A 22,224-nucleotide genomic window follows, 5' to 3' on the forward strand; every position below is an offset into this window, starting at 1 on the left:
GGACCTGTGACTCGGACCCCTCCCACTCTTCGGACTTTTGCTTTCGGTTGCCGTTTTAAGAGAGGATCCAAGCCCCCTCCCCACTCTGGGTTGAATGGCCCATTGCGGACCCTCACTCCACTCCGATCACGGCTCCCGGACCCCCATGCACCTAGAGCAGTTCCCGGGGCCGACGGGGCGCGCCTCGACCCCCGGCCCCTCTTACCCGAGCCGGCGTCAGCAGGATTTCAGCGGCCGGGGCCCGAGCCGCGGCCGACGCCGAGGCCGAAGCCTTGTCGGCCTTGTCGCCCTTGATGCCGGCCACGGCGGGCTGGAAGCTGATCTTCACCATGGCTGCGCCCGGCCGCGCGTCCGCCCTGCAGCCTCTGTCCGTGCAGCCTCTATCTGTGCAGCCGCCTCTCCGCGCTCTGCAGGCACCGGAAGTTTGGACGGTGTTCGCGTCCCTCCCCCTAGCCCCGCCCCCAGTCCGCCCCGCCCCGCCCCGCCCAGCCCCCCACAGGAGGGTCTTGGCGCTGGCCGCGCCTGCGCCCCCTTTCCAGCCCCTGGGGCTCGCAGTGACCCCTGCCGGGCGCTCTGCTCCGATCGAGGGAGGGCTGAGGTTTACTCACACACTCGCTCATTCACTCACTCACTCACTCACTCACTCCATTCATCCATCCATCCAATCACCCATGGACTAAGCCCCTTTCGCAGACTTTTTCCTTCTAGCTTCCTCTCCGAGACCAGCATCCCCGTAACACAGCCTTTGTTAAAAGAATGTTTGCCCAGCAAATGCACCTTCTACACAAATGCCCCGTCTCTCCTGCTCCCTTTCATACCCTCCTCTTTGGAAACACTGACTGCCCCTACTGCACCTGTCCCCACTGCTCCCCACCTGTCCTGACCCAGGAGGAGGCTTCAAGTCCAGGTGCCCAACTGCTTGCCTGCATCCTGCATCCATCCACGTCTCTTTTCATTCTCCATCATCCTTTTTCCTTCATTTTTCATTCCTGTAGAACCTTCCTGAGGGGCTCTGGGGATGTGTGCTAAGGATGCTGGGAGTAGAGAAAGAAGGGCAGCCTGCAGCGTCGGTTAGTGAGTGCCAAGCCCTGTTGCCCATTTCTCCCCTATCCAGAAGGATCTAGTGTGGTGGGAGGATGGGCGGGGCGGGTGTCTGGAGGCTTGGGTCCCAGACAAGACTGCCCCAGCAAAGCCTCACTGGTATTGTGTAAGACCAGGGGCTTGTGTTACTGGAGCATCTCTTGTCCCCCCAACCCTGGATCTTTCCTTACTGTTCCTGGTCCAGACTGGACTGGAGACAACACCCAGCAACACACACACACACACACACACACACACACACACACACAGAGCCTTGGGCTGAACACTGGCTTTTGGCTCTGCAGTTGGGGTGATAGGGGAAGTTAGGGGAGTCTGAAAGCTTGCTGAGGACAGTCTGAAGCCCTCCACTGACCTGTCCTACCTGCCAGGTCTTGAGTGGCTGTGTTGAGCCCTGGGTACCCACATCCCAGACTCCACCATCCTGGTTCAGGTCTTGGATGAATTTATCAGGCTTGAGGACAAACATGTTAAGAAGGAAGGTTGAAATGATGCTAAGGCCACTGTCCTGGGGAACTGGGAGAGGGAAAGGGAAGGTGGAAGAAGATAATTTGGAGACAAATTTGGTTTGGACAAGAGCCAGAGAGGAACGGGCTATGGACTCTTGTTAACCAACTCTAAGAACTCCTAGATGAATCTTGGTGTTTGAAGAAGTTAAGTTCCAACCCTTGGTTAGATTCCCACTCAGCATCCCCAACATACATTCCTCCATTCAGAAAGTGTTTTTCAGGGAGCCTGGTTGGCTCAGTAGGTTGAACAACCAACTCTTGATTTTGGCTCAGGTCACGATGCCAGGATTGTGGGATCGGGTTCCGTGCTGAGCATGGAACCTGTTTGAGATTCTCATTCTCTCTCTCTCTCTCTCTCTTTCCCTCTGCCCCTCTCCCCAATTCACACTCTCTTTCTAAAAATTATAATAATAATAATAAAATAAAAAAAGAAAGGGTTTCCTAAGTGCCCCTGCGTATCAAGCATTATATTAATCCCTGTGGCAGAAAACAGCCCTAAGATGCAACTTTGCAACCAAGGACCTAATCACATTAAACCTTCCACCTGCCAAATTCTCACAATGTTTATGAAATTTACCCATACTTTGTGTTTTTTTTTATTGCTGAGTAATATTCCATTTTGTTAGCATACTGCAGTCGTCTATCCAAATTCCTGGTTATGGATATTTGGGTTGCTTTCCATCATTGGCTATAATGAATAAAGGTGCTGTGAACATTTGTGTACACGGCACTTTTGGTTGACATTTATTGTCATTTGTCTTGAATAAAGAACATCACAAAGGGTGAGGTGGGAATGGTCCACTCCAGCAGACAGGCATATTTTATCACATGACATTGTTTAGAAATAATATAAAGTGAGCCAAGTTTCGTTGGTTTCATCTTATTATTGTTTTTAAATTCTCCACAGATATTGCACCCCCTTGCGGCCTGACCTGGGCCAGACTAGTCACACGGCCCTGCCCCCACCCTGGTATCCTACTGCCTAGGAATGGGACTGTATCACTTTACACTTCCACCAGCAATGTATGAGAGTTCCAGTGGCTCCACAATTTCACCAACATTTGGGGCTGTCAGCCAGTCTAATTTTAGCAATTTTAGTTGATACAACAAGTTGTATCTTATTGTGATTTTAATTTGCCTTTCCCTGATGACTAATGATGTGAGTATGTTTTCTTATGGTATTGATCCTTTGTATAACTTCTTTTGTGAACTGTCTGCTGAAGTCTTTCGGTCATTTTAGAAGTTGGATTATCTTTTTTATGATTGATTCGTAGGAGTTCATTGTATATTCTGAAGACAAGTCCTTCGTCATATATATTTATTGTGAATATTTCCTCTCAGATTGTGGCTGGTCTTTTCGTTTTCTTAACTTTGTCTTACGGCGAGCAGACGTTTCTAGTTTTGATACAGTTCAATGTATCAGTTTTTAATTTTATGGTTAGCACTTTCAGGGTTTTGTCTAAAAACTCTTTGTCCACCCTGAAATTGTGAAGATATTTGAGTATGTTTTCTTCTAGGAACTTTGTAGATTTAGGCTTTACATATAAGTCTATGATCTATTTTTAGTTGTTTTTTTTTGTGTATAGGAGTAGAGGTTTTGTTTTGTTTTGTTTTCTATACAGTTGTCTAGATGTTCCAGGATCGTTCATTTAAGAAACTCCTTTTTCTATTGGATTGCCTTGGCACTTTTTTCAAAATCAATTGACACTTTATATATTGGCTTATTTCTGCACTCTGTTCTGTTACGTTTCTCTATTTTTTTTCTATCCTTATGCTACTTCACATTATCTTAACTGTAGATTTCTATTAAGTCTTAAATCAGGTGGTGTAAATCTTTTTCTTCTTTTTCAAGATAATTCTGGCCCTTCTAGATCCATACAACCTTAGAATTGGCTTATCAATTTCTACAAAACCAAACCTGTTAAATATAAATTGGGTTTGAGTTGAATCTAGAGAGCAATTTGGGGAAAACTGAGGTCTTAACAGTATTGAATTTAAGCCCATGAACGTGGTAGATCTCCTTTTTTTTTTAGCTCTTTAATTCCTCTCACCAATATTTTGTAGGTTTCAGTGCAGAGGTTTTGCATATTTTTTGATGGAGTTATTCCTAAGTGTTTTATGTTTTTGATGTTATTGCACTTATCATTTATGTTATTTTCCAATTCTTTACTGGTAGTATATAGGCATACAATTGATTTTGGAAAATTAATCTTATATTTTGCAAATTTAATATATTTCTTTGTCACGGTATTTTTTTTTTAATTTTTTTTTCAACGTTTATTTATTTTTGGGACAGAGAGAGACAGAGCATGAATGGGGGAGGGGCAGAGAGGGAGGGAGACACAGAATCAGAAACAGCTCCAGGCTCTGAGCCATCAGCCCAGAGCCCAACGCGGGGCTCGAACTCACGAACCGCGAGATCGTGACCTGGCTGAAGTCGGACGCTTAACCGACTGCGCCACCCAGGCGCCCCTGTCACAGTATTTTTATAGATTCCTCGGGTTTTCTAAAATATACTCATGCCATCTGAGAACAAAGACAGTTTTACTCTTTTTCTCAATCTTTGTGCCTTTTTTCCCCTAGCCATATTGGTCAGGACTCGAGTACAATGTTGAATAAAAATGGTGAGAGTAGACATCTTCACCTCGTTTCTATCTTAGGAGGGAAAATGTTCATTATTTCACCAGGAATGTAATTTAGTTATAGGTTTTGCATAGATGTCCTTTGTATTAGTTTCCTAGGGCTGGCATACAGGCTGACATCACAACTTGGGTGGCTTAAAACCAGAAATTTATTGTTTCAAGTTTCTGGAAGCTCTAAAGTTCAAAATCATGGTTTCAGTAGGGTTATGCTCCCTCTTCCACTTGTAGGGGAGAATCCTTCCTTGCCTCTTCCAGCTTCTGGCATTTGTTGGCAACCTTGGCATTATTGACTCACAGATACATCACCCCAATCTTTGCCTCCATCATCACATGGCTCGCTTCTGCCTGTGTCTCTGTTTTCACATGGCATTTTCCTCTTTTTATAATAACACCAGTCATATTGGATTAGAGCCCACAATAATGACCTCATCTGAACTTTCTTATATCTGAAAAGACCCTATATCCAAATATAGTCACATGTACAGGGTGTTAGAATTTCAACATATCTTTTTGGAGGACACAATTCAACCTGTAACAGCCTTAATAAGACTGAGCAAATTCTCTTTTTTTCCTAGTTTGTGGAGAGTTTTAATCATGAATGGGTATTACGTTCGGTCAAATATATTATCTTCACCATATGGGTTTTGTCTCTTATTATGAATTTACTAATTGATTCTTGAATATCAAAAAAGTCTTGCATTCCTGGAATAAACCTCACTTGTATTGATCTTTTTATATATTACTGGACTCAATTGGTTGGTATTTCATGAAGTTTTTTGTTTGTTTTGTTTTCATCTATGTTCATGAGGGCTATCAGTCTCTCTTTTCTGTAATGCCGGTTCTTGGTATCAGAGTTATGCTGACGTCATAAAATAAGTTAGGGAATTTCCCAGCCTCCGTTTTTTTTTGTTGTTGTTTTGTTTTGTTTTCTGGGAAAGTTTGAGATTGATGCTATTTCTTCTTTAAAATGTTTGATGTAATTCACCAATAAAGGCATGGGGATCCAGCATCTTTATGATGGGTGGGCATTTGATTATGAATTCATTTTCTTTAAGAAACATGGGGCTATTCAGATTTTCTATGTCTTCTTAGTCAGTTTTAGTAAATTGTGTCTTGCAAGGAATTTACCCATGCCATCTAAATCATCAAGGTGGTGACATCTTGAGTGGAGCGGTCAGTGTGGAAGTTCGGGACCTCAGCAGGCCAGAAGAGAGAACTCTAGACCAAGGCCTTTGCCTGGGTCTTTCAGCACACTACAGAGAGAATACAATAAAGCTGGCCTGGTGATCACGTGCCATTTGTGAAGGAAGAACAGGTGAAACATTCTTGGGAGTTCATTCACCACCAGAAAATTCTCATAAGGGAGCAGTGAGGTGCACGTAAGTTTGGCTTAAAGTTGTAGGAGCCTGGACACCCCCCTCCCCAAATTTTAATCTACTTAGATCACTGGTTCTCAAAGTGTGTTTTGGGGGCACCTGGGCATGTCCACAACTCTTTGTGAGGATGTGGAGGCCAGAATATTTTTCTAATAACACTAAGATGTTATTTGCCTTTTCAACCTCATTCTCTCATGAGAGTACAGTGGGGTAATTGAGAGGTTACATGACATGCGGTGTCATAACAGATTGGAAGCAGAAGCAAGTAGGAGAACCCAGCTCTCTCCTCTGAAGCTAGATATTAAAGATATTTGCAAAAAAGTAAAAGGCTCCACTGCTCGTCCGATTTTTTTTTTTTTTTTTTGCTTTGGAAAACACAGTTTCTAAAAATCAAAATGTTATATATATTAACATGTAATAGGTTTGTGCTGTTACTTTTATATGACTTGATAAATATCCCATATATGTCTCAGTTTTAATTTTCAATATGTTAAATACCATTAAATGTATATCCCACATAAACAAAAGATCTTTAGGCTCCTTGATGTTTTTAAGAGTTTAAAGGGGTCTTGAGTCCAAAAAATTTGAGAACTGCTGATTTAGACAGTTTTTTTGGGGGGGGGGGGGAGAGGGAGAGGAATACATTTTATGGAAGTATAATATATATACAGAAATGTTCTTAGATTATAAGTGTGCAGCTCAAGGAATATTCACAAACCAAACCAAAACAGAAATATTCGCACGCATGTAACCAGCAGCGACAGAAACAGAACCTGAACATTCCCTTTTGTCCCCACTCCGGACCCAAGAGTAACCATTATTTCCTGCCCAGTGAGGAGCTTTGTCTATTGAAAAAAAAATTTACCTACACATGAATCTCACAGTATGTGCTCTTTTCTACCCAGCATCTTAAGAAAAAAAAATTTTTTTAATGTTTATTCATTTTTGAGAGATGGAGAGACTGAGCATGAGTGCGGGAGGGACAGAGAGAGAGGGAGACACAGAATCCCAAGCAGGCTCCAGGCTCCAAACTGTCGGCGCGGAGCCTGACACGAGACCCGAACCCCCGGACGGCGAGATCATGACCTGACCTCAAGTCAGACGCTTAACGGACTGAGCCCCCCAGGCGCCCCACCCTCTGGCATCTTTAAGGTCACGACCCTGAGGGTGGCCCGCGGGGAGGGTGCTGGGGGCTGGCTCATCCTTGAGCGCACCCCCATGTGCTCATCCGCTCTCTTGCTGGTAGACCCTTGCGTTGTCTCCAGTGTGGGGCTCTTACCAACAGAGCTTCTGTGCACATTCTTACAGCATCCTTCGGGAACGTTCCACCCGTTACTGTTGGGTACATACTGGGGGCTGGGTTTCCTTTTTAGTGTGTCGTCGTCAGGCCACAGACCGGAAGGTGAGACTTTCACGGCAGCGAGCGCGTTGCACCAGAGCCACCCTGGCCGAGGCACAGGATGCAAAGCTCTCGGTTATCCACTTGGAATCTTCCGCCAGCCCCTCCTTTTATCCTCGTGCCACACCCAGGGCCGTCGGTGTGACCCGCAAAGCTGGATCGGTGCCGTGAAAGTATTTTGGTGGAAAGTGTCACTTTGGAAGAGAGGTGGGATGGTGACTGGGCTGCGGCCATACAGCCCTTGGGACTGAATCTCCACCCCCACCCCTTGCTAACTCCAGGGGCTTCTCACTCTCTCCAGGTCTTGGGACCGCAGGGACAGGGGACTCTCCCGCAGTGACCCCACTAAAAAGGCTTCCTGCAAATCATCACATCAACCTAGCAGCTTTGGCACAGGCCGTCGGCGCTGTGATGGGTGAGACATTCCGTTCAAGAGAGCGAAACCACAAACGTCACGTTCCTAGGAATACACTTGACCTGTGCGGAGAAAGGCACAACGTTTTCCTGAAGGCGGGAAGCGTTGAGTAGAACGGAGAGGCGAACCGAACGGTATTCCTGGATGGGAAGATCACGAAAATGTTGATTCCCCTGCAAATCAAAGCAAATCCAATTAAAATCCCAACAGCCTTTTGCAGACAAGTAGAAATGCTATTCTCAAATTGGTCATTGCAATCGCCAAGAACTTTAAAAGAAACAAAAAACGACTACCCTTTCAGCCTAACAAGTGGCTGAAATTTAGGAGAAGAAGGTACTGGTGTGGAGAATTTTCTAACTACACGAGGCAAGAAATCGTGATGGAAATTTTGATAGATTTACATATATGAAAATACCACGTATGAAACAGAGAGGCGGATGTCAAACGGGAAACGTTCCGGTTATTTCCAGAACTAGTCAGAGGAGCGTGCGTTGGGTGTAGAGATTACTAAAAAAAAAAGTAAACCAAACCTCAACAAATTAATAATACGAGAAATGAAGATGAAGTGAATGACTTAAATATGGACACCAAGAACCGAGGGAGGGAACAGCAAAACAAATCCGACGAGAAGAAAGGAAATGAATTAATGAAAAAATGGAAAAATGGAAGAACTGGTAAGTATATATATTGTTTTTCTTTTTTCTGAACTATCTCCCCCCCCCCCCCTGCTTTATAGAGGTAAAATTGACTAACAAAAATTGTGTATGTACTTCAGGGGTACAGTGTGATGGTTTGATGTAGGTATACATTTGTGAAGTGATCCCTATAATTAAGTTACTTAACACATCATCCACCACCTTACGTCATTGCTATTTCGTGTCTGTGTGATGAGCCCATTTGAGGTCTCCTCCATTGGCGAATTTAAAGTATACGGCACAGTACGATCAACTAGTCTCCACGCTGCACTTTACATCCCTAGGACTTAGTCATCTTAGAACTAAAAATTTGTACCTTTTGACCAGCCCCCCCCCCCGCCTCCCCCCTCCCCCCCGTGGTAAACACCATTCTACTCTTTGGTTCTATGAGTTTGACTATGTCAGACTCCACATGTAAATGAGATCGTACAGTCTTTCTCCCTCTGGTTTATTTCACTTAGCATGATGTCCTCCAGGTTCATCCATGTTGTCCCAGGTGTCAGGGTTTTCTTCTTTTTTATGGCTGAACAGTATTCCATTATATATATACTTTTCCTTATCCATGCATCCGTCGACGGACCCTTGGGTTGTTTCCAAGTCTTGGCTATTGTGAATAATGTTGCACGGAACACAGAGGTGCAGGTATCTTTTTTGAGACATTGATTTCAGTCCCTTTGGGTATATACCCAGAAGTGGAATTGTTCAGTTATATGATAGGTCTGTTTTTTATTTTCTAGGAATTTCCATACTGTTTTCCATAATTGCTATACCTGATGAGTATATGAAGAGAGAGTTCTTCTGGAAAAATCAGTGGAAGGAGACAAATCTATAGACCATCTTAGTAATAAATAAGAGAGAAAATATTAATTCAGTGAGAAAGATATAATTATAGATAAGGTGGATGTTATAAATTATTTTATATACAATCATATCTAATCAATATAAATATTTTGAATTAGATGAGTTTATGGGAAAGTGCAAATGGCCAACATGAACTAAAGAAGAATTAGAATATCAATTTTAGTATATGTGCTGCCGAAGCGAGCACAGAATTAGAATATCATAATGCCCTGTAATCAAGGAAGCTAGTGAAGAAAGTTCTGAAACAAATGATCTCAAAAAATGGTCTGAACAGGCAGACCCCTTAACTAGATAGTTCTTTCATAATGAAGGAACAGCTACTTCTATGGATGCTTCTATTTATTTTAGGCACAGATGATATATCCTGACACAAAAATCTGACAAAATAAACAAGAAAAATAGAATTTTAGCTATGAATATGCAAAAATATATGAATATACAAAAAATGCAACAGTACAGGAGGAGGGCATTGAAGTGCCATCAAGCAGAACTTCTCCCGAGAAGAAAGACACAGATTTCATGTTGGAAAACCTATCTGAGGAGAAATTGCTCTGGAAAATAGTGCTTAAAAGTAATGGCCATTCAAACTTGAAAAGTGTAGAAAAGCATAAGAGAATAAAACAACTATTACGACAAAACCCACAATAACCACTGTGAATACTTTGCTACTTTTCACCCAGTATTTTTTACTCCCCACAACAAAGAATTAATTATCCAATCTAAAATACCAATAGGGCCAAGGTTGGGAAACCCTGATTAATATCTTGCTTCTTTTCTCTTTAAAATAATTTCAGGGGCGCCTGGGTGGCTCAGTCAGTTAAGCAACGGACTCTTGGTTTCAGCTCAGGTCACAATCTCAGGGTTTGTGAGTTTGAGTCCTGTATTGGGCTCTGTGCCGACAGTGCAGAGCCTGCTTGGGGCTCTCTCTCTCTCTCTCCAAATAAATAAATAAACTTAAAAAAAAAAAAAGAAGTTATTATAAAAAAAAGTCAGCATTTTCTCAGAGGTGGGCAGAATCCCCCCACCCCACCTCGCCCACCTTGCCCAGAACCTGTGAATTTGTCACCTCACATTGTGAAAAGAACTTCACAGAAATAACTCAGGTAGGAACCTGAAGGTAGGGAGCACATCCTGGATGATGTGCGTGGTCCCACTCTCATCAAATCAAAGGAGCCCTTGGAGTCGGGAACTTTCTCTGGCTCCAGTGAGACAGGCGAGTCAGAATTCCCACAGACTTGAAGCATGGAAAGACAGGGGTGATGTCGCCGATTGGAGATGGGGCAGGGGCAATGGGACAAGAATGCAGGTGCCCCTCGGGTGCAGAGAGAGACTCCCAGCTGAGGACAAGAAGACAGGGACCTCAGTCCAGGCACCTCACGGAACTGAGTTCTGCCAACAACCTGAATGAACCCGGGTAGTGCCTTCCCCCCTCCCCTGCCAGACCCTCCAGATTTGGAGCTCCAGCTGGCCGGCACCTTGCTTTTGACCTTGTGAGCCCAGGAGCAGAGCAAACGGCAGAGCCTGCCTACACTGTCGACCAACAGAACTCCGAGATGGGGAATCGTGTGGCCGTGAAATTTACGATAAGGTTCCCGCAGCAATAGAAAACAAATACATCTGGCACGATGAACAATTCCGCCGTATTCGCGAGCATCTGTGTATGTAGATCTTTGGCCCCATCTCATGGGCTTTTTATAAACGTCGCCCGGTTTCTCTCTGGAAATGTGCTTTCGATTCATCATCAGCCATACTGGAGAGAAATGGCTACATCTTGCCCTTACCAACATTTAGGGAAGTCACATAAGACATACCCTTTAATTTGATAAGTAAAAACGTATACTTTGATATAATAATAATTTGTCAATTTTTCCATTAACATAATTTAAAGTGCCAGATATTTGCTAATTAGGTACTTTTTAAAAAGAATTACCTCTTGGGTCTATCAGTTCTGTTTTTTCCCCTGTTTTCTAATTATTTCTGCCTTAAAAAATTAATTTCCTTCTCTTTTCTTTGTGTATTCTTTTCTTTCTCCTCCTTCCCTTCCCTTCCCTTCCCTTCCCTTCCCTTCCCTTTCCTTTCCTTTCTTTTAATTGAAACTGAAGATGAACTTTCTTTTCCTGATGTTCAGATTCGGGGAAATAGGTAATCCTATTTCATAGGTATTAATGACTAAATCATAATATTAGGCTTGGGGCGCCTGGGTGGCTCAGTCCGTTAAGCGTCCACCTTTGGCTCAGGTCATGATCTCGCGGTCTGTGAGTTCGAGCCCCGCGTCGGGCTCTGTCCTGACAGCTCAGAGCCTGGAGCCTGCTTCGGATCCTGTGTCTCCCTCTCTCTGCCCCTCCCCTGCTCGCTCTCTACCTCTGTCTCTCAAAAATAAATAAATGAACGTTAAAAAAAAATAAATAGATTTCGAGGCAAATTGTTTCTACCTGTTTTATCACATGACATCAGAGACTTAATTTTCAATGAAAATTTACTTAAAAGGGAGATGCTTTCTTTTTCTGAGGATAAATTCAGTACATGCACATTGCAGAAACTTCAGACAGTAGAGAAAGTCAGCTGTATTAGTTAGCTGGGGCTGCCTTAATGAAGAAAGTCCCACAAACTGAGTAGCTCAAACAACGGAAATGTAGGGTTTCTCAGTAGGTCACACTGTTGCCACAGATGGTTCCTTCTGAGGCTGTGAGGGGAAGTCTGACCCAGGCCTCTGCCTTGGCTTCTGCTGGTTTCCTGGTCATCTCTGCTGCTCCTTGGTACGTAGAGCACCACCCTGATGTCTGTCTTCTTCTTCACAAGGTGTTCTGTGTGTGTGTGTGTGTGTGTGTGTGTGCTTCCAAATTGCCCCTTTTTGCAAGGACATCTTTTATATTGGATTAAGGCCCAACCTAATGACCTCATCTTAACTAATTACCTTGGCATTGACTCTATTTTCAAATAAGGTCAAATTCTAAGGTCCTGTGAGGCTTAGGACTTCAACATATGAATTCTAGGGGGTGCGGTTCGACGCGTAACAGCAGCCTTGTTCATAGTCACCCTTCCTTAAGATGACTGCTGGTCTCGCCATCACCGTGTACTTGGTGTATTTTCTTCCAGGTTTGCTCTACACGCATACGAACACTCGCGGAATTTATTTTGTAAAACATGGAATCATACAGTTCTCTAATTTGCTTTTTTTTTCACTGAACAAAATGTTCTGAACACCTTTCCACGTGACCAGACACAGATGATATTTAAATGGGTGTATAGAATTCTATGCTTTGATGAGCCATGTTTTATGGACCTAAGAATGTTTGTTTTTCCACGTTTGCCCTTCAAGCAGAGCAGCCACGAAGATGCCCGTATGCAGAGTGCTCTCTGGATTCCTGGCTGCAAGCGGGTCCGCTGGTTTAAATTGGCCCGTGTCTTGCAAAATAGTTTGACACATATTGACAACCTGCCCTCCAGAAACGCGGGGAGGTGACCCTTCACACTCCCGCCGCCAAAACACTTTCTCCTCCATACCTGCTCCTCCCCAGCCTTCCATACTTCAGTGAGGACAGCTCCGTTCTAGCAGCCGGGGTCAAACCTTTTTTATTTTTAATTTTGTTTTCATGTTTAACTTATTTTTGAGAGAAAGAGAGACAGAGCGTGAGTGGTGGAGGGGCAGAGAGAGAGGGAGACCCAGAATCTGAAGCAGGCTCCAGGCCCTGGGCTGTCAGCACGGAGCCCCATGTGGGGCTCAGCCCCGGGTATCGTGACATGAGCCAAAGTTGGACGCTTAACCCACGAGCCACCCAGGCGCCCCGAGGTCAAATCTTGAAGTCATCCTTGTTGCCTTTTTGCCTCACACCTCGCACTGAAGCTCTCAGCAGGTTCCCTGAGCTCTGTCCCCAAAGTCTATCCAATCGGACCGCTTCTCCCACCTTGGTCCACATCATCTCACGTGGACCATCTCCCTGGTTTCTCACCTTGACCTGCCGGGGTCTGCCCCGCCCCCGCAAAGTCTGTTCTCCCTACAGCCGCCAGAGGGCGCACCTTAAAACGCAAATCAGACCCTGCCCACCTCTTCTGGGACTTCCCAGAATAAACCGCAAGGCCCTAGCCAGGGGGCTCCAGATCCTATTCCGTGAGGCCCTGCCTGTGTCCTTTTCCCGTTTTTGCATTCCCGTGTTTATCTCATAAAAACACAGAGAAGACTCCTTTGCATATTAAGATTATTAGCTCCGTCCACCAGAAGTCACTGGTATTTTTCCCATTTTGACATCTGCCTTTTTATCGCATTCATGGACTGTTTTGATATGTAAATTCATCACATTTTCCATTAGGATTTCTTCCTTGCCTGTACACTTAGAAAGACTCTCTCCTCTTTAAACTTGTATATTCACTAATATTTCCTTCTAGCATTGTTATATATAGAACATCGAAAACATTACTCACTACTTAAAAAAAAAGTTCTTGACAGTTGGAATGTATTGGCTTCTCAAGACAAATTTTAGAATGAATTTCCTTAGTTGTCTGCAAAACTCTACTGGGATTTTTGTTGGGGGCTGCTTTAATTTGGGGGAGAATGCGTATTCCTTTCCAGGAGTTTGGTTTGTCTCTCCATTTATTTTAAGCTTTATGGCCCCCAGTAAAATTTTGTGACTTTTAAAAAAATTTTTATTCATTTTTTGATAGAGACAGAGTGTGAGTGGAGGAGAGGCAAACACCGAATCCAAAACGAGCTCCAGGATCTGAGCAGTCAGCAAAAAGCCCAACGCGGGACTCAAACTCGCCAACGGTGGGATCATGACCTGATCCAGAGTCCGACGCCCCACCGACTGAGCCACCTAGGCGCCCCTTGTGGCTTATCTTTACCCAGGTACTGTATATTCGTAGTTGTTCTCGTGAAGGGAATGCTTTCGGGGCCGACTCTTTTCCTGGGGACCCCGTAGCAGGCCGGGCCCCTCCTGCTGCCCCTGGGATACCTGCAGGGCGTGAGCGCACCGGCGCCGCGGACAACTGGAACTCCCAGTTCCACCCGCAACCCGCCCCGCGGTCCCGAGCTGCCGCCTCCGCTGCCTGCCACGACGATTCGGTGGCGCCCCCTGGTGGCCGTTACCAGTGTGGCGCTTCTGCTGCCTTTCAATGCCACGCAGGCATCACCTTCCCGGCTAGACTGTCGAGTCCCCTCCCCATGAAGGAAGGCAAACGATTTTCAACATTTTGGATTCCGCAAAATACACCTCGGAAGATGAATATGAAAAAGTCACCCTAGAGCCAAACCGCCACTTGAAAATGTAGCAGCTATTTATGTATTCACTCCGAATCGGCTGATGCAGCGGATCTTAGGGGCCAGGCCGCCGCGATACAAACGCGAACCGAGACAGACAAGGGCCCCACTGTTCCCCTGCACAGTGTATTCTAGTGAAAGGAGACACAGATAATCAAGTAAGTCAGTGTGATTATTTCCAAGAGAAATAAATAATTTGAAGAAAAGAAAGCAGGAACAGAGGCGGTGGGCGTGGCCAGCACTGGCTAGCGGTGAGGGCAGGTGAAGAGGTGTCCCATGGAGGGACAGGGGAACGAGGAGTCCACGCGTGGAGACGGGTGAGCTAGATACGACTCACTCTTGTCCAGTCCGGAGCCCGTCTTTTCTTTACAGAAGTGGAAATTCAGTTAGGAGAAAAGCGGAATATGTACGTTCTTACTGCCTTGTGCATTCCTTCATAGCCATAGTTTACAATGCTGTTATGTTTCACCCACAAGAAAGAGCACAGTTCCTATTCATCACGTGGGGAAGTGGGGTCTGCAGGCCCAGAAAGTGACTCTTGTTACCGGAATGTGGCTGTCGCGGCTTTGGCCTGGGTGCGGGAGGCATTTCTCTTTTGGCTTTGAGCTGTCTTTCGGGCTGGCTTAATGACATCTTTTTAGGCTGTAATTATTGTTGTCCATACGAAAGAGCAAGTCTAGGAATCGATGACACATAGCGTCCTGGGCTAAATTGGGTCCCCCCCCCCCCTTCCCAAGTTGAAGTCCTGACCCCACTACCTCAGAACGCGATGGCATTTGGAAACAGCATGTTTGAGGAGGTAATTAAGGTAATGCGGGCTTGGGGGTGGGTCCTCATCCGATACGACCGGAGTCCTTATAAGAAGGGGAGATCAGGACACAGGCCCACACAGAGGGAAGACCACGTGAAGACAGCAAGGGGGCGGCCCCTACGAGCCAAGGGGAGAGGCCTCAGTTGGAACCAACACTGACAACAACTTGATCTTGGACCTCCAGCCTCCAGAACTGCGAGAAAGTAATTTCCTACGGTGTAAGCCAGACAGGCTACGGTACTTGTTAGGGCAGCTCTAGGGGACTAATCCATGTAGATGAATGTTCTCTTTAGAACGAAACTTAATGGTTTCGTTGAAATGAAACTTGATGATGGTTGAAATGAAGGGCTTACTCTAAGAAATGTTTGTAAACACGAGCTTAGAAGGTTTAGGAGCACCTACAAGTGGGGAACCATGAGGTGGGAATGCGGTGAAGCCGAAGGAAGCGGAGACCTGACAGATCCTGCTGGCCCTGGGGTGAGGAGGGAATGTGTTAGCGGGAAGAAGGTAGAACGTGGATGCTCAGAGGGTGGGGACCAGGCAGCTTGTAGAAACTCACTCATTCAGCCAACACTGAGTCAGGGTCACCTACCGGCCAGGAGATGGCAGTGAATCAAAGCTAAGGAAGGGACGCGTGAACTTGGGGGCAAACAAGACAACAGAGAGATGCGCTGGTGAGTCAAGGAGACGTCATCAGGTTTTTCCAGAATCTGCTGAGATAGCCCCTCAGCTCTGCCCTGTCGTCACCCACCCTTCTGCCCTGCTGGACGCTCACCAAACAACCTTCCAGTTTCCAACTGAGCTTTCCACGTCCCCTGACTGGGAAAGAGTTACCCCCTCCCTTCGCCGCCCCCCCCCCCCCCGGCCAAGTTTTATAAATTGAGGACCTGCTTTGTGCCAGGCACTAGAGATACACAGTGGGGGGTTGACAGGGTCCCTGAAAAGGGAGGCTTTGTATTCTGGATACGGAGAGAAGTGGGTGGATTCAAGATTGGCTGGAAGTAGAGTCAGAAGAATGTGGGAAGGAAAGAGAATTCCTAAGGATGACTCTTGGGTTGGAGGGCTAAGGAATAGGATGCATGATGGGGAAATGGAAGGGGAATCTAGAATTTTCTTAGGCATCTGGGGTTTTAGATGCTCTTTATGCATCCAGGAGATACCAAACAGCAGCTTGATTTGTGAACTCTGCAAGCAGGTTGGGCCGGAGTTAAAAATGTGGGATTCGGCAGTTTACAGACAGAATTTAAAGTCATGGGACGAGGTCAAGTCACCTGGATAAAGAAGCCGGAGGCCAGGATGACTTTTGATATATTAGGTTTTTATTTTCATTTATATTAAAATACTTTTTCATTTCTTTCTTTCTTTCTTTCTTTCTTTCTTTCTTTCTTTCTTTCTTCTTTTTTGACACAGGATTATTGTGAAAAGTGTTTTTTAATTCCTAGATATTTGGGGGATTTGAGAGCTGTCTTTATGTAATTGATTTCTAATTTATTTCCACTGTGGTCAGAGAACGGACCCCAAATAATTTAAATACTTTTTCTTTCAGATTTGTTGAGCCTCACTTGGTGATCTGTATACAGTTGATCTTGACACAGGTTCCACGTGCACTTGAAAAAACTGTGTATTTTGTGCAGTTTGGGGTTTTAAGTTCTACAAATGTCAATTATGGCAGGTTGGTTGGTAGTATTCGAATCTCCTGTATCCTCAGTAACTTTTTATTTTATTTTATGATTTTTAAGTTTTTATTTATTTTTGAGGGAGAGAGAGAGAGAGAGAGTGAGCATGAGTGGGGGAGGGGCAGAGAGAGAGGGAGACACAGAATCTGAAGCAGGCTCCAGGCTCCGAGCTGTCAGCACAGAGCCCGATGCGGGGCTCGAACTCACGAACTGGAAGATCATGACCTGAGCCGAAGTCAGACACTTAACTGACTGAGCCACCCAGGCGCCCCTCCCCAGTAACTTTTTAAAAACTTAACTTCAGGGGCTCCTGGGTGGCTCTATCGGTTAAACATCTGACTCTTGATCCCAGCTCAGGTCATGATCTCACGTTTTGTGAGTTTGAGCCCCGCGTTGAGCTCCTCGCTGAGTGGGGAGCTGGCTTGGGATTCTCTCTCTCTCTTCTCTGTCTGCCCTTCCCCCGCTCTTTCAAAATAAACAAACATTAAAAAAAAATTAACTTCATTTATTAGAACAGTTTTAGATTTACAGAAAAATTACATATAAAGGACAGTTCCCAGATGCCTCACATCCAATTTCCCTCACAATTAACATCTTACATGTAGATGTTTTATTCACATCAGGAATCCATATGGATATACTATTATTAACTACAGTTCATGCTTTATTCAGATTTCCTTAGTTTTTAGCTAATGTGACTTTTCTGTTCCAGGATCTTACCCAGGATCCCACATGATAGTAATTACATTTCCTTAGGCTCCCCTTGGCTATGATAGTTTCTCAGACTTTCCTTGTCTTTTTTTTTCTTATTATTAAAAAAATTTTTTTTTAATGTTTTTATTTATTTTTGAGACAGAGAGAGACAGAGCATGAGCAGGGGAGGGGCAGAGAGAGAGAGGGAGACACAGAATCCGAAGCAGGCTCTAGGCTCTGAGCTGTCAGCCCAGAGCCCGACACGGGGCTTGAACTCATGAACCGTGAGATCATGACCTGAGCCAAAGTCAGACGCTCAACCGACTGAGCCACCCAGGCACCCCTGACTTCCCTTGTTTTTGATGACCTTGACAGTGTTGAGGTATTTTGTAGAAAGTCCCACTGGGGGATTTGTCTGATGTGCTTACGATTAGATGGGGGTTAGGGAGTTGGGGGAGGGGGACCAGAGGTGAAGCGTCATTCTTACCGCATCATGTCAGAGCTACGTATTATCAACATGCCTCACCCCTGATGCTGCTGACCACCAGGCTGAGGAGACACTGGTCAGTTTACCTGGGCATCCTGGCTTTTATCGGGCAACCCTCTCCAGGGGTCCTCCTGGCCTCTGCCAAATGTCCCCGTGGAACATCGGGGATGTAAGAATACTCTTCCAAATACATACATTCTTCCCCAGTGACTTACATCTGGATGTAGGAATGTTCTCAACGTTCCAAGCGTTTTTTTCCCAGTCGCCAGTGCTCTCCGCCCATCACCGAGAGTGTTTTTTCTCTCGTGGGAAATAAACCGGCTTCGGTAACGGCCCACGATCCTTTTGAATTTTCCCGATAGAAAATTATTTCCTTTCAAGTGTTTTGAAATAACGCTTTTAACTCAGTGGCATCAACCAGTTTCTTCAAAAGTGCTTCGATTTGTCCAGGAAGCATCTGTTTGCTCCTGTGTTCCTTATGCCGGGTCCCCGGCCCCACCATCCAGGCTATCTTCCCCCGAGACCAGCACCCAGGCGCTCCTCCTTGGTGAGCGGTCACCTAGAGGCATCATCTGATTTTCTTCCGAGTTTTTTTTTTTTTAATTTTTTTTTTAACGTTTATTTATTTTTGAGACAGAGAGAGACAGAGCATGAATGGGGGAAGGTCAGAGAGAGGGAGACACAGAATCTGAAACAGGCTCCAGGCTCTGAGCGGTCAGCACAGAGCCTGACGTGGGGCTCGAACTCATGGACCGTGAGATCATGACCCGAGCCGAAGTCGGATGATTAATCGACTGAGCCACCCAGGTGCCCCTCTTCCGAGTTTTCTAACATTCCACTTTGTTTCATCTGTTCACTGACCCTCCTATTCCCTTCTTTGGCTTCTTGTGAAATCAACTTCGCGCATCCCTGAAGGTCATCATTTTCATCCAAAGCGTCTTTACCGTCATCCCAAGCCGTCCTTTTTTTCCTTCTGATGTATTTTGAAGATTGTTCTAGCTGCAGGTACGTGACAGCGATGTGTTCTGACACATCTTCTGAAGACGGAAGGTTTCTTATGATGCTGGCTGCCCGCTCCACCTGTTCTGAATGTTCAGATTTCCCTTTGACACGTCCTTTTCTGAAAGCCTCTATTTTAAGTCCAAGAAGAGTTGGTGGTTTCCAGCTCTTTATTAATGGTACCCAGGTTTTTCAAAAGACTATCTTTTTAAAAAAAATTTTTTTAATGTTTATTTTTGAGAGAGAGAGCATGCGAGTAGAGGAAGGGAGGAGAGAGAGGGAGACACAGAATCCAAAGCAGGCTCCAGGCTCTGAGCTGTCAGCATAGAGCCCGACGTGGGGCTCAAACTCACGGACTGGGAGATCATGATCTGAGCTGAAGTCAGATGCTTAGCTGACTGAGCCACCCAGGTGCCCCCAAAAAGACTATCTTTTTTAAAGAAACATCTTGGAGTCACGGTAAAATCGAGAGGAAGGCACAGAGACTTCCCATATCCCATCTGCCTCCACTCATGCACAGCCTCCCCCGTCATCAACATCCTCCACCAGAGTGGGGCATTGCTACAGTTGATAAACCTACGTTGGCGTGTCCTTATCACCCACGGTCTTAAGACCCAGCCTTATGGTCTACACTAGGCTTCCTCCCTGGTGTTGTACATTCTGTGAGTCTTGGCACATGTACAATGACACGTATCCATAAGGTTTTTTTCACTTCCCTGAAGATCCTGGCCATTTTAGTAGGTATGTGGTGGTGTTGCCTTGCTATTTCAATTTGTATTTCTCTGATGATCTCTGATGTATGGCATCTTTTCATATGCTTCTTTGCCATTGGAATATTTTCTTTGGTGAGGTGTCTGTTAATAATGGCCATTTTTAAATCAGGTTGTTTGCTTTCTTATTGTTGAGTTTTAAGAATTCTTTGTATATTTTGGATAATAGCACTTTGTCAGATGTGTCTTTTGCAAATATTTCTCCTAGTTGGTGGCTTATCTTTTCGTTCTCTTGATAATGTCACTTGCAGAGCAGAAATTTTTAGTTTTTCTTTCTTTCTTTTTCTTTCTTTCTCTTTCTTTCTTTCTTTCTTTCTTTCTTTCTTTCTTTCTTTCTTTTTTTCTTTCTTTCTTAGAAAGAGAGAGCTCTTGAGCCAGAGAGCAGGGCAGAGGGAAGAAGAGAGAGAATCTGAAGTAGGTTCCACACTCAGCTTGGAGCCCAACACGGGCTCGACCACCCCACGACCCTGGGATCATGACCTGAGCCGAAATCAAGAGTCGGGCACTCAACCGACTGAGCCACCCAGGTGTCCCAGAAAATTTCAACGAAGTCCTGCCTATCAGTCATTTCTTTCGTGGGTTATCCATTTGGTTGTAAAGAAAAGGTCATCACCATGTCCAAGGTCATGTCTCCTATGTTATCCTCTGGGAGTTTCATAATTTTGCTTTTTACACTCAGGTCTATATCCATTTCGAGTTAATTTTTATGAAGGGTGAAAGATCTTTGTTTAGACTCTGGAAGAGCCCCCGGAACCAGTCGCTGCCCGAGTGGCTGGGATTATACGCTTTCTTTCTACTCACCATCTCCTACCCGTACTGCTGTTTTCTTGACCAAACTCAGTGGAGGGGATTTCTGGGTCGAGTGAACTGTTCTTGTGTTTGGGGCTCTTCCAGACTCCCGTCTGTCTTAGGAACCCTCTCCATTTTCTAAGCTCTGCCTGATTTCCTCTTACCCTTGCAAAGTTTCTCCATCCATGGCAGGACTGCTCTTATCCAGACCTCCCCGTGGAAGCTCCCCTCAGCTCACCCACGAGAGCCTCAGTGCTCTTAGGAACTAGTTCATCAAGGCTCCCCTGTGCCTGCCAGCCTGGACCCAGCATCACCACGAGTTGGAGAGGAACACCCTGAAGCTACCGGATGTCCCCACCCCTCCTGGGACGCCACCCTCAGCCAGCAGCTTGCTCTTCCGGAAGCACCTCCCGAGGGCCTCAATTCTTGGCATCCCCTCTGCACTGCCCCCAGACAGGCTGCTGTGGAATGAGAATGAACCAGGCCCCCAGGATCCCCACCAAGCCTGGAGGAACACGTGCTCCTGCCTTATGCCCCGTCTGCCTGCATCTCGGATGGGACACAGAGATCACTGCCACCATGTTAGCTGGTGATGCTTCCCCCCGCCAGACTCAGAGCCACCACCCCAGTGACAGCTCGGGAATGTCCTCCTCACATGCCTCGTTCCTGAGCAGTGGCAGGCCATGGGGCAGAGGCCCTCTTGGAAGGTCCAATGGGAGGGTGGGTGCCCGCCCCTCCTCAACAAGAACTTGGGCCAGTCTTCCGGTTGCTTCCTGGGCTTGAAGACCCAGGAACGCTCAGGTTCCCAGCCTGGGGTGGACAGTCGCCTCCCTGCCTTCAGCAAGTCTGAGCTCCTGGCCCCGAAGAGCCTAAGCCACCAGCCCAGCTTGGGTTCGTGTTATTTTGTTCCATCACCGAGCGGCAGCCCTGATGGTGGTTTGTGGGCATTTGTCCCCAAGACGCTCCCCTGCCATCTGCTGGAAAGCTGTCAGGTTGCATAGACAAACTTGGATATGATAGGAAGGTGATGGTGCCCCTAGAGGCGTGCAGTGTGGTCCCCTGTTGGGATGTAGCTCTCAGCTGAGCTTGAGTGATGCCCGACCCCTGAGCTCTGCAATCGGGGGAAGCTCATGGTCTAGGGGGACAGGGACAGACCCAGAAACAGAAACAGAAGGTGTGACATGCAGGAGAAGGATGGACAACCAACTGTGGGGGTCCAGCTCAGACCCACACCTTTCCTGGGGGACTGCACTTCCGGGTGTGGGTCTAGGCCTGCCTGGCTCAGTCCTCTGGCCCCCAGGCTGGTCCGCACCACACCCAGCCCCCCTGGTCTCTCTGGTGACCACGGCCATCGCGGGTGGCATCACAGCCCTGCCCTGTGCCCGGGGCCCGTCCTCATCCTGGAGAGGCCCATCTACCTCAACCCCCTCAACCCCCAGCCTGTGCCTGGGGGCTGCTCCTTATTCCTTTGCATGGAAGCCAGATAACCAGCGGTTGATGTCACCTGCCCTCTCTTGCTTCTCCAGGTGTGGCCCCTGGGCCGCAGCACCTGGGGGCTGGTTAGAAGAGCAGAATCTCAGGCCCCATCCCAGGCCCTCCGGACCAGAACTAGCTTTTTATCAAAACCCCTAGGTGAGCAGCAAGCACATCACTGAGACCGGGCAGCACCTCAGAGGTGGGAGCACCTTGGGGCTGGGAGAACCAGGGAGGTGGGAGCACCTCGGGGCTGGGAGAACCAGGGAGGTGGGAG

At 46.2% G+C, this 22,224-nt stretch overlaps 1 protein-coding gene and 1 long non-coding RNA gene across 3 annotated transcripts in view; one reads left to right on the plus strand and one right to left on the minus strand.

Annotated features, from left to right (window-relative positions):
- ITM2C (integral membrane protein 2C) overlaps nucleotides 1-426 on the minus strand; it is a 13,811-nt gene extending 13,385 nt beyond the window's left edge. Inside the window, exon 1 of one of the 2 annotated variants that reach the window (XM_040450738.1) lies at nucleotides 206-426. In XM_040450738.1, the coding sequence (XP_040306672.1) occupies nucleotides 206-331 (126 nt within the window). In that variant the 5' untranslated portion in view covers nucleotides 332-426. The remainder of the gene's footprint in view (nucleotides 1-205) is intronic. The other variant, XM_040450739.1, reaches the window with a different exon arrangement.
- Nucleotides 427-14,015: 13,589 nt separating this feature from the next.
- On the plus strand, nucleotides 14,016-20,687 carry LOC121014453 (uncharacterized). The gene is made up of 3 exons (XR_005783221.1): nucleotides 14,016-14,407; nucleotides 16,607-16,732; nucleotides 20,649-20,687. It is a non-coding gene; the product is annotated as an uncharacterized LOC121014453 (long non-coding RNA).
- Nucleotides 20,688-22,224: the final 1,537 nt, after the last annotated feature.

Source organism: Herpailurus yagouaroundi, unplaced genomic scaffold, assembly GCF_014898765.1.
Source record: "Herpailurus yagouaroundi ecotype Mexico unplaced genomic scaffold, PumYag 202, whole genome shotgun sequence".
Taxonomy (NCBI): Eukaryota; Metazoa; Chordata; class Mammalia; order Carnivora; family Felidae; genus Herpailurus; species Herpailurus yagouaroundi.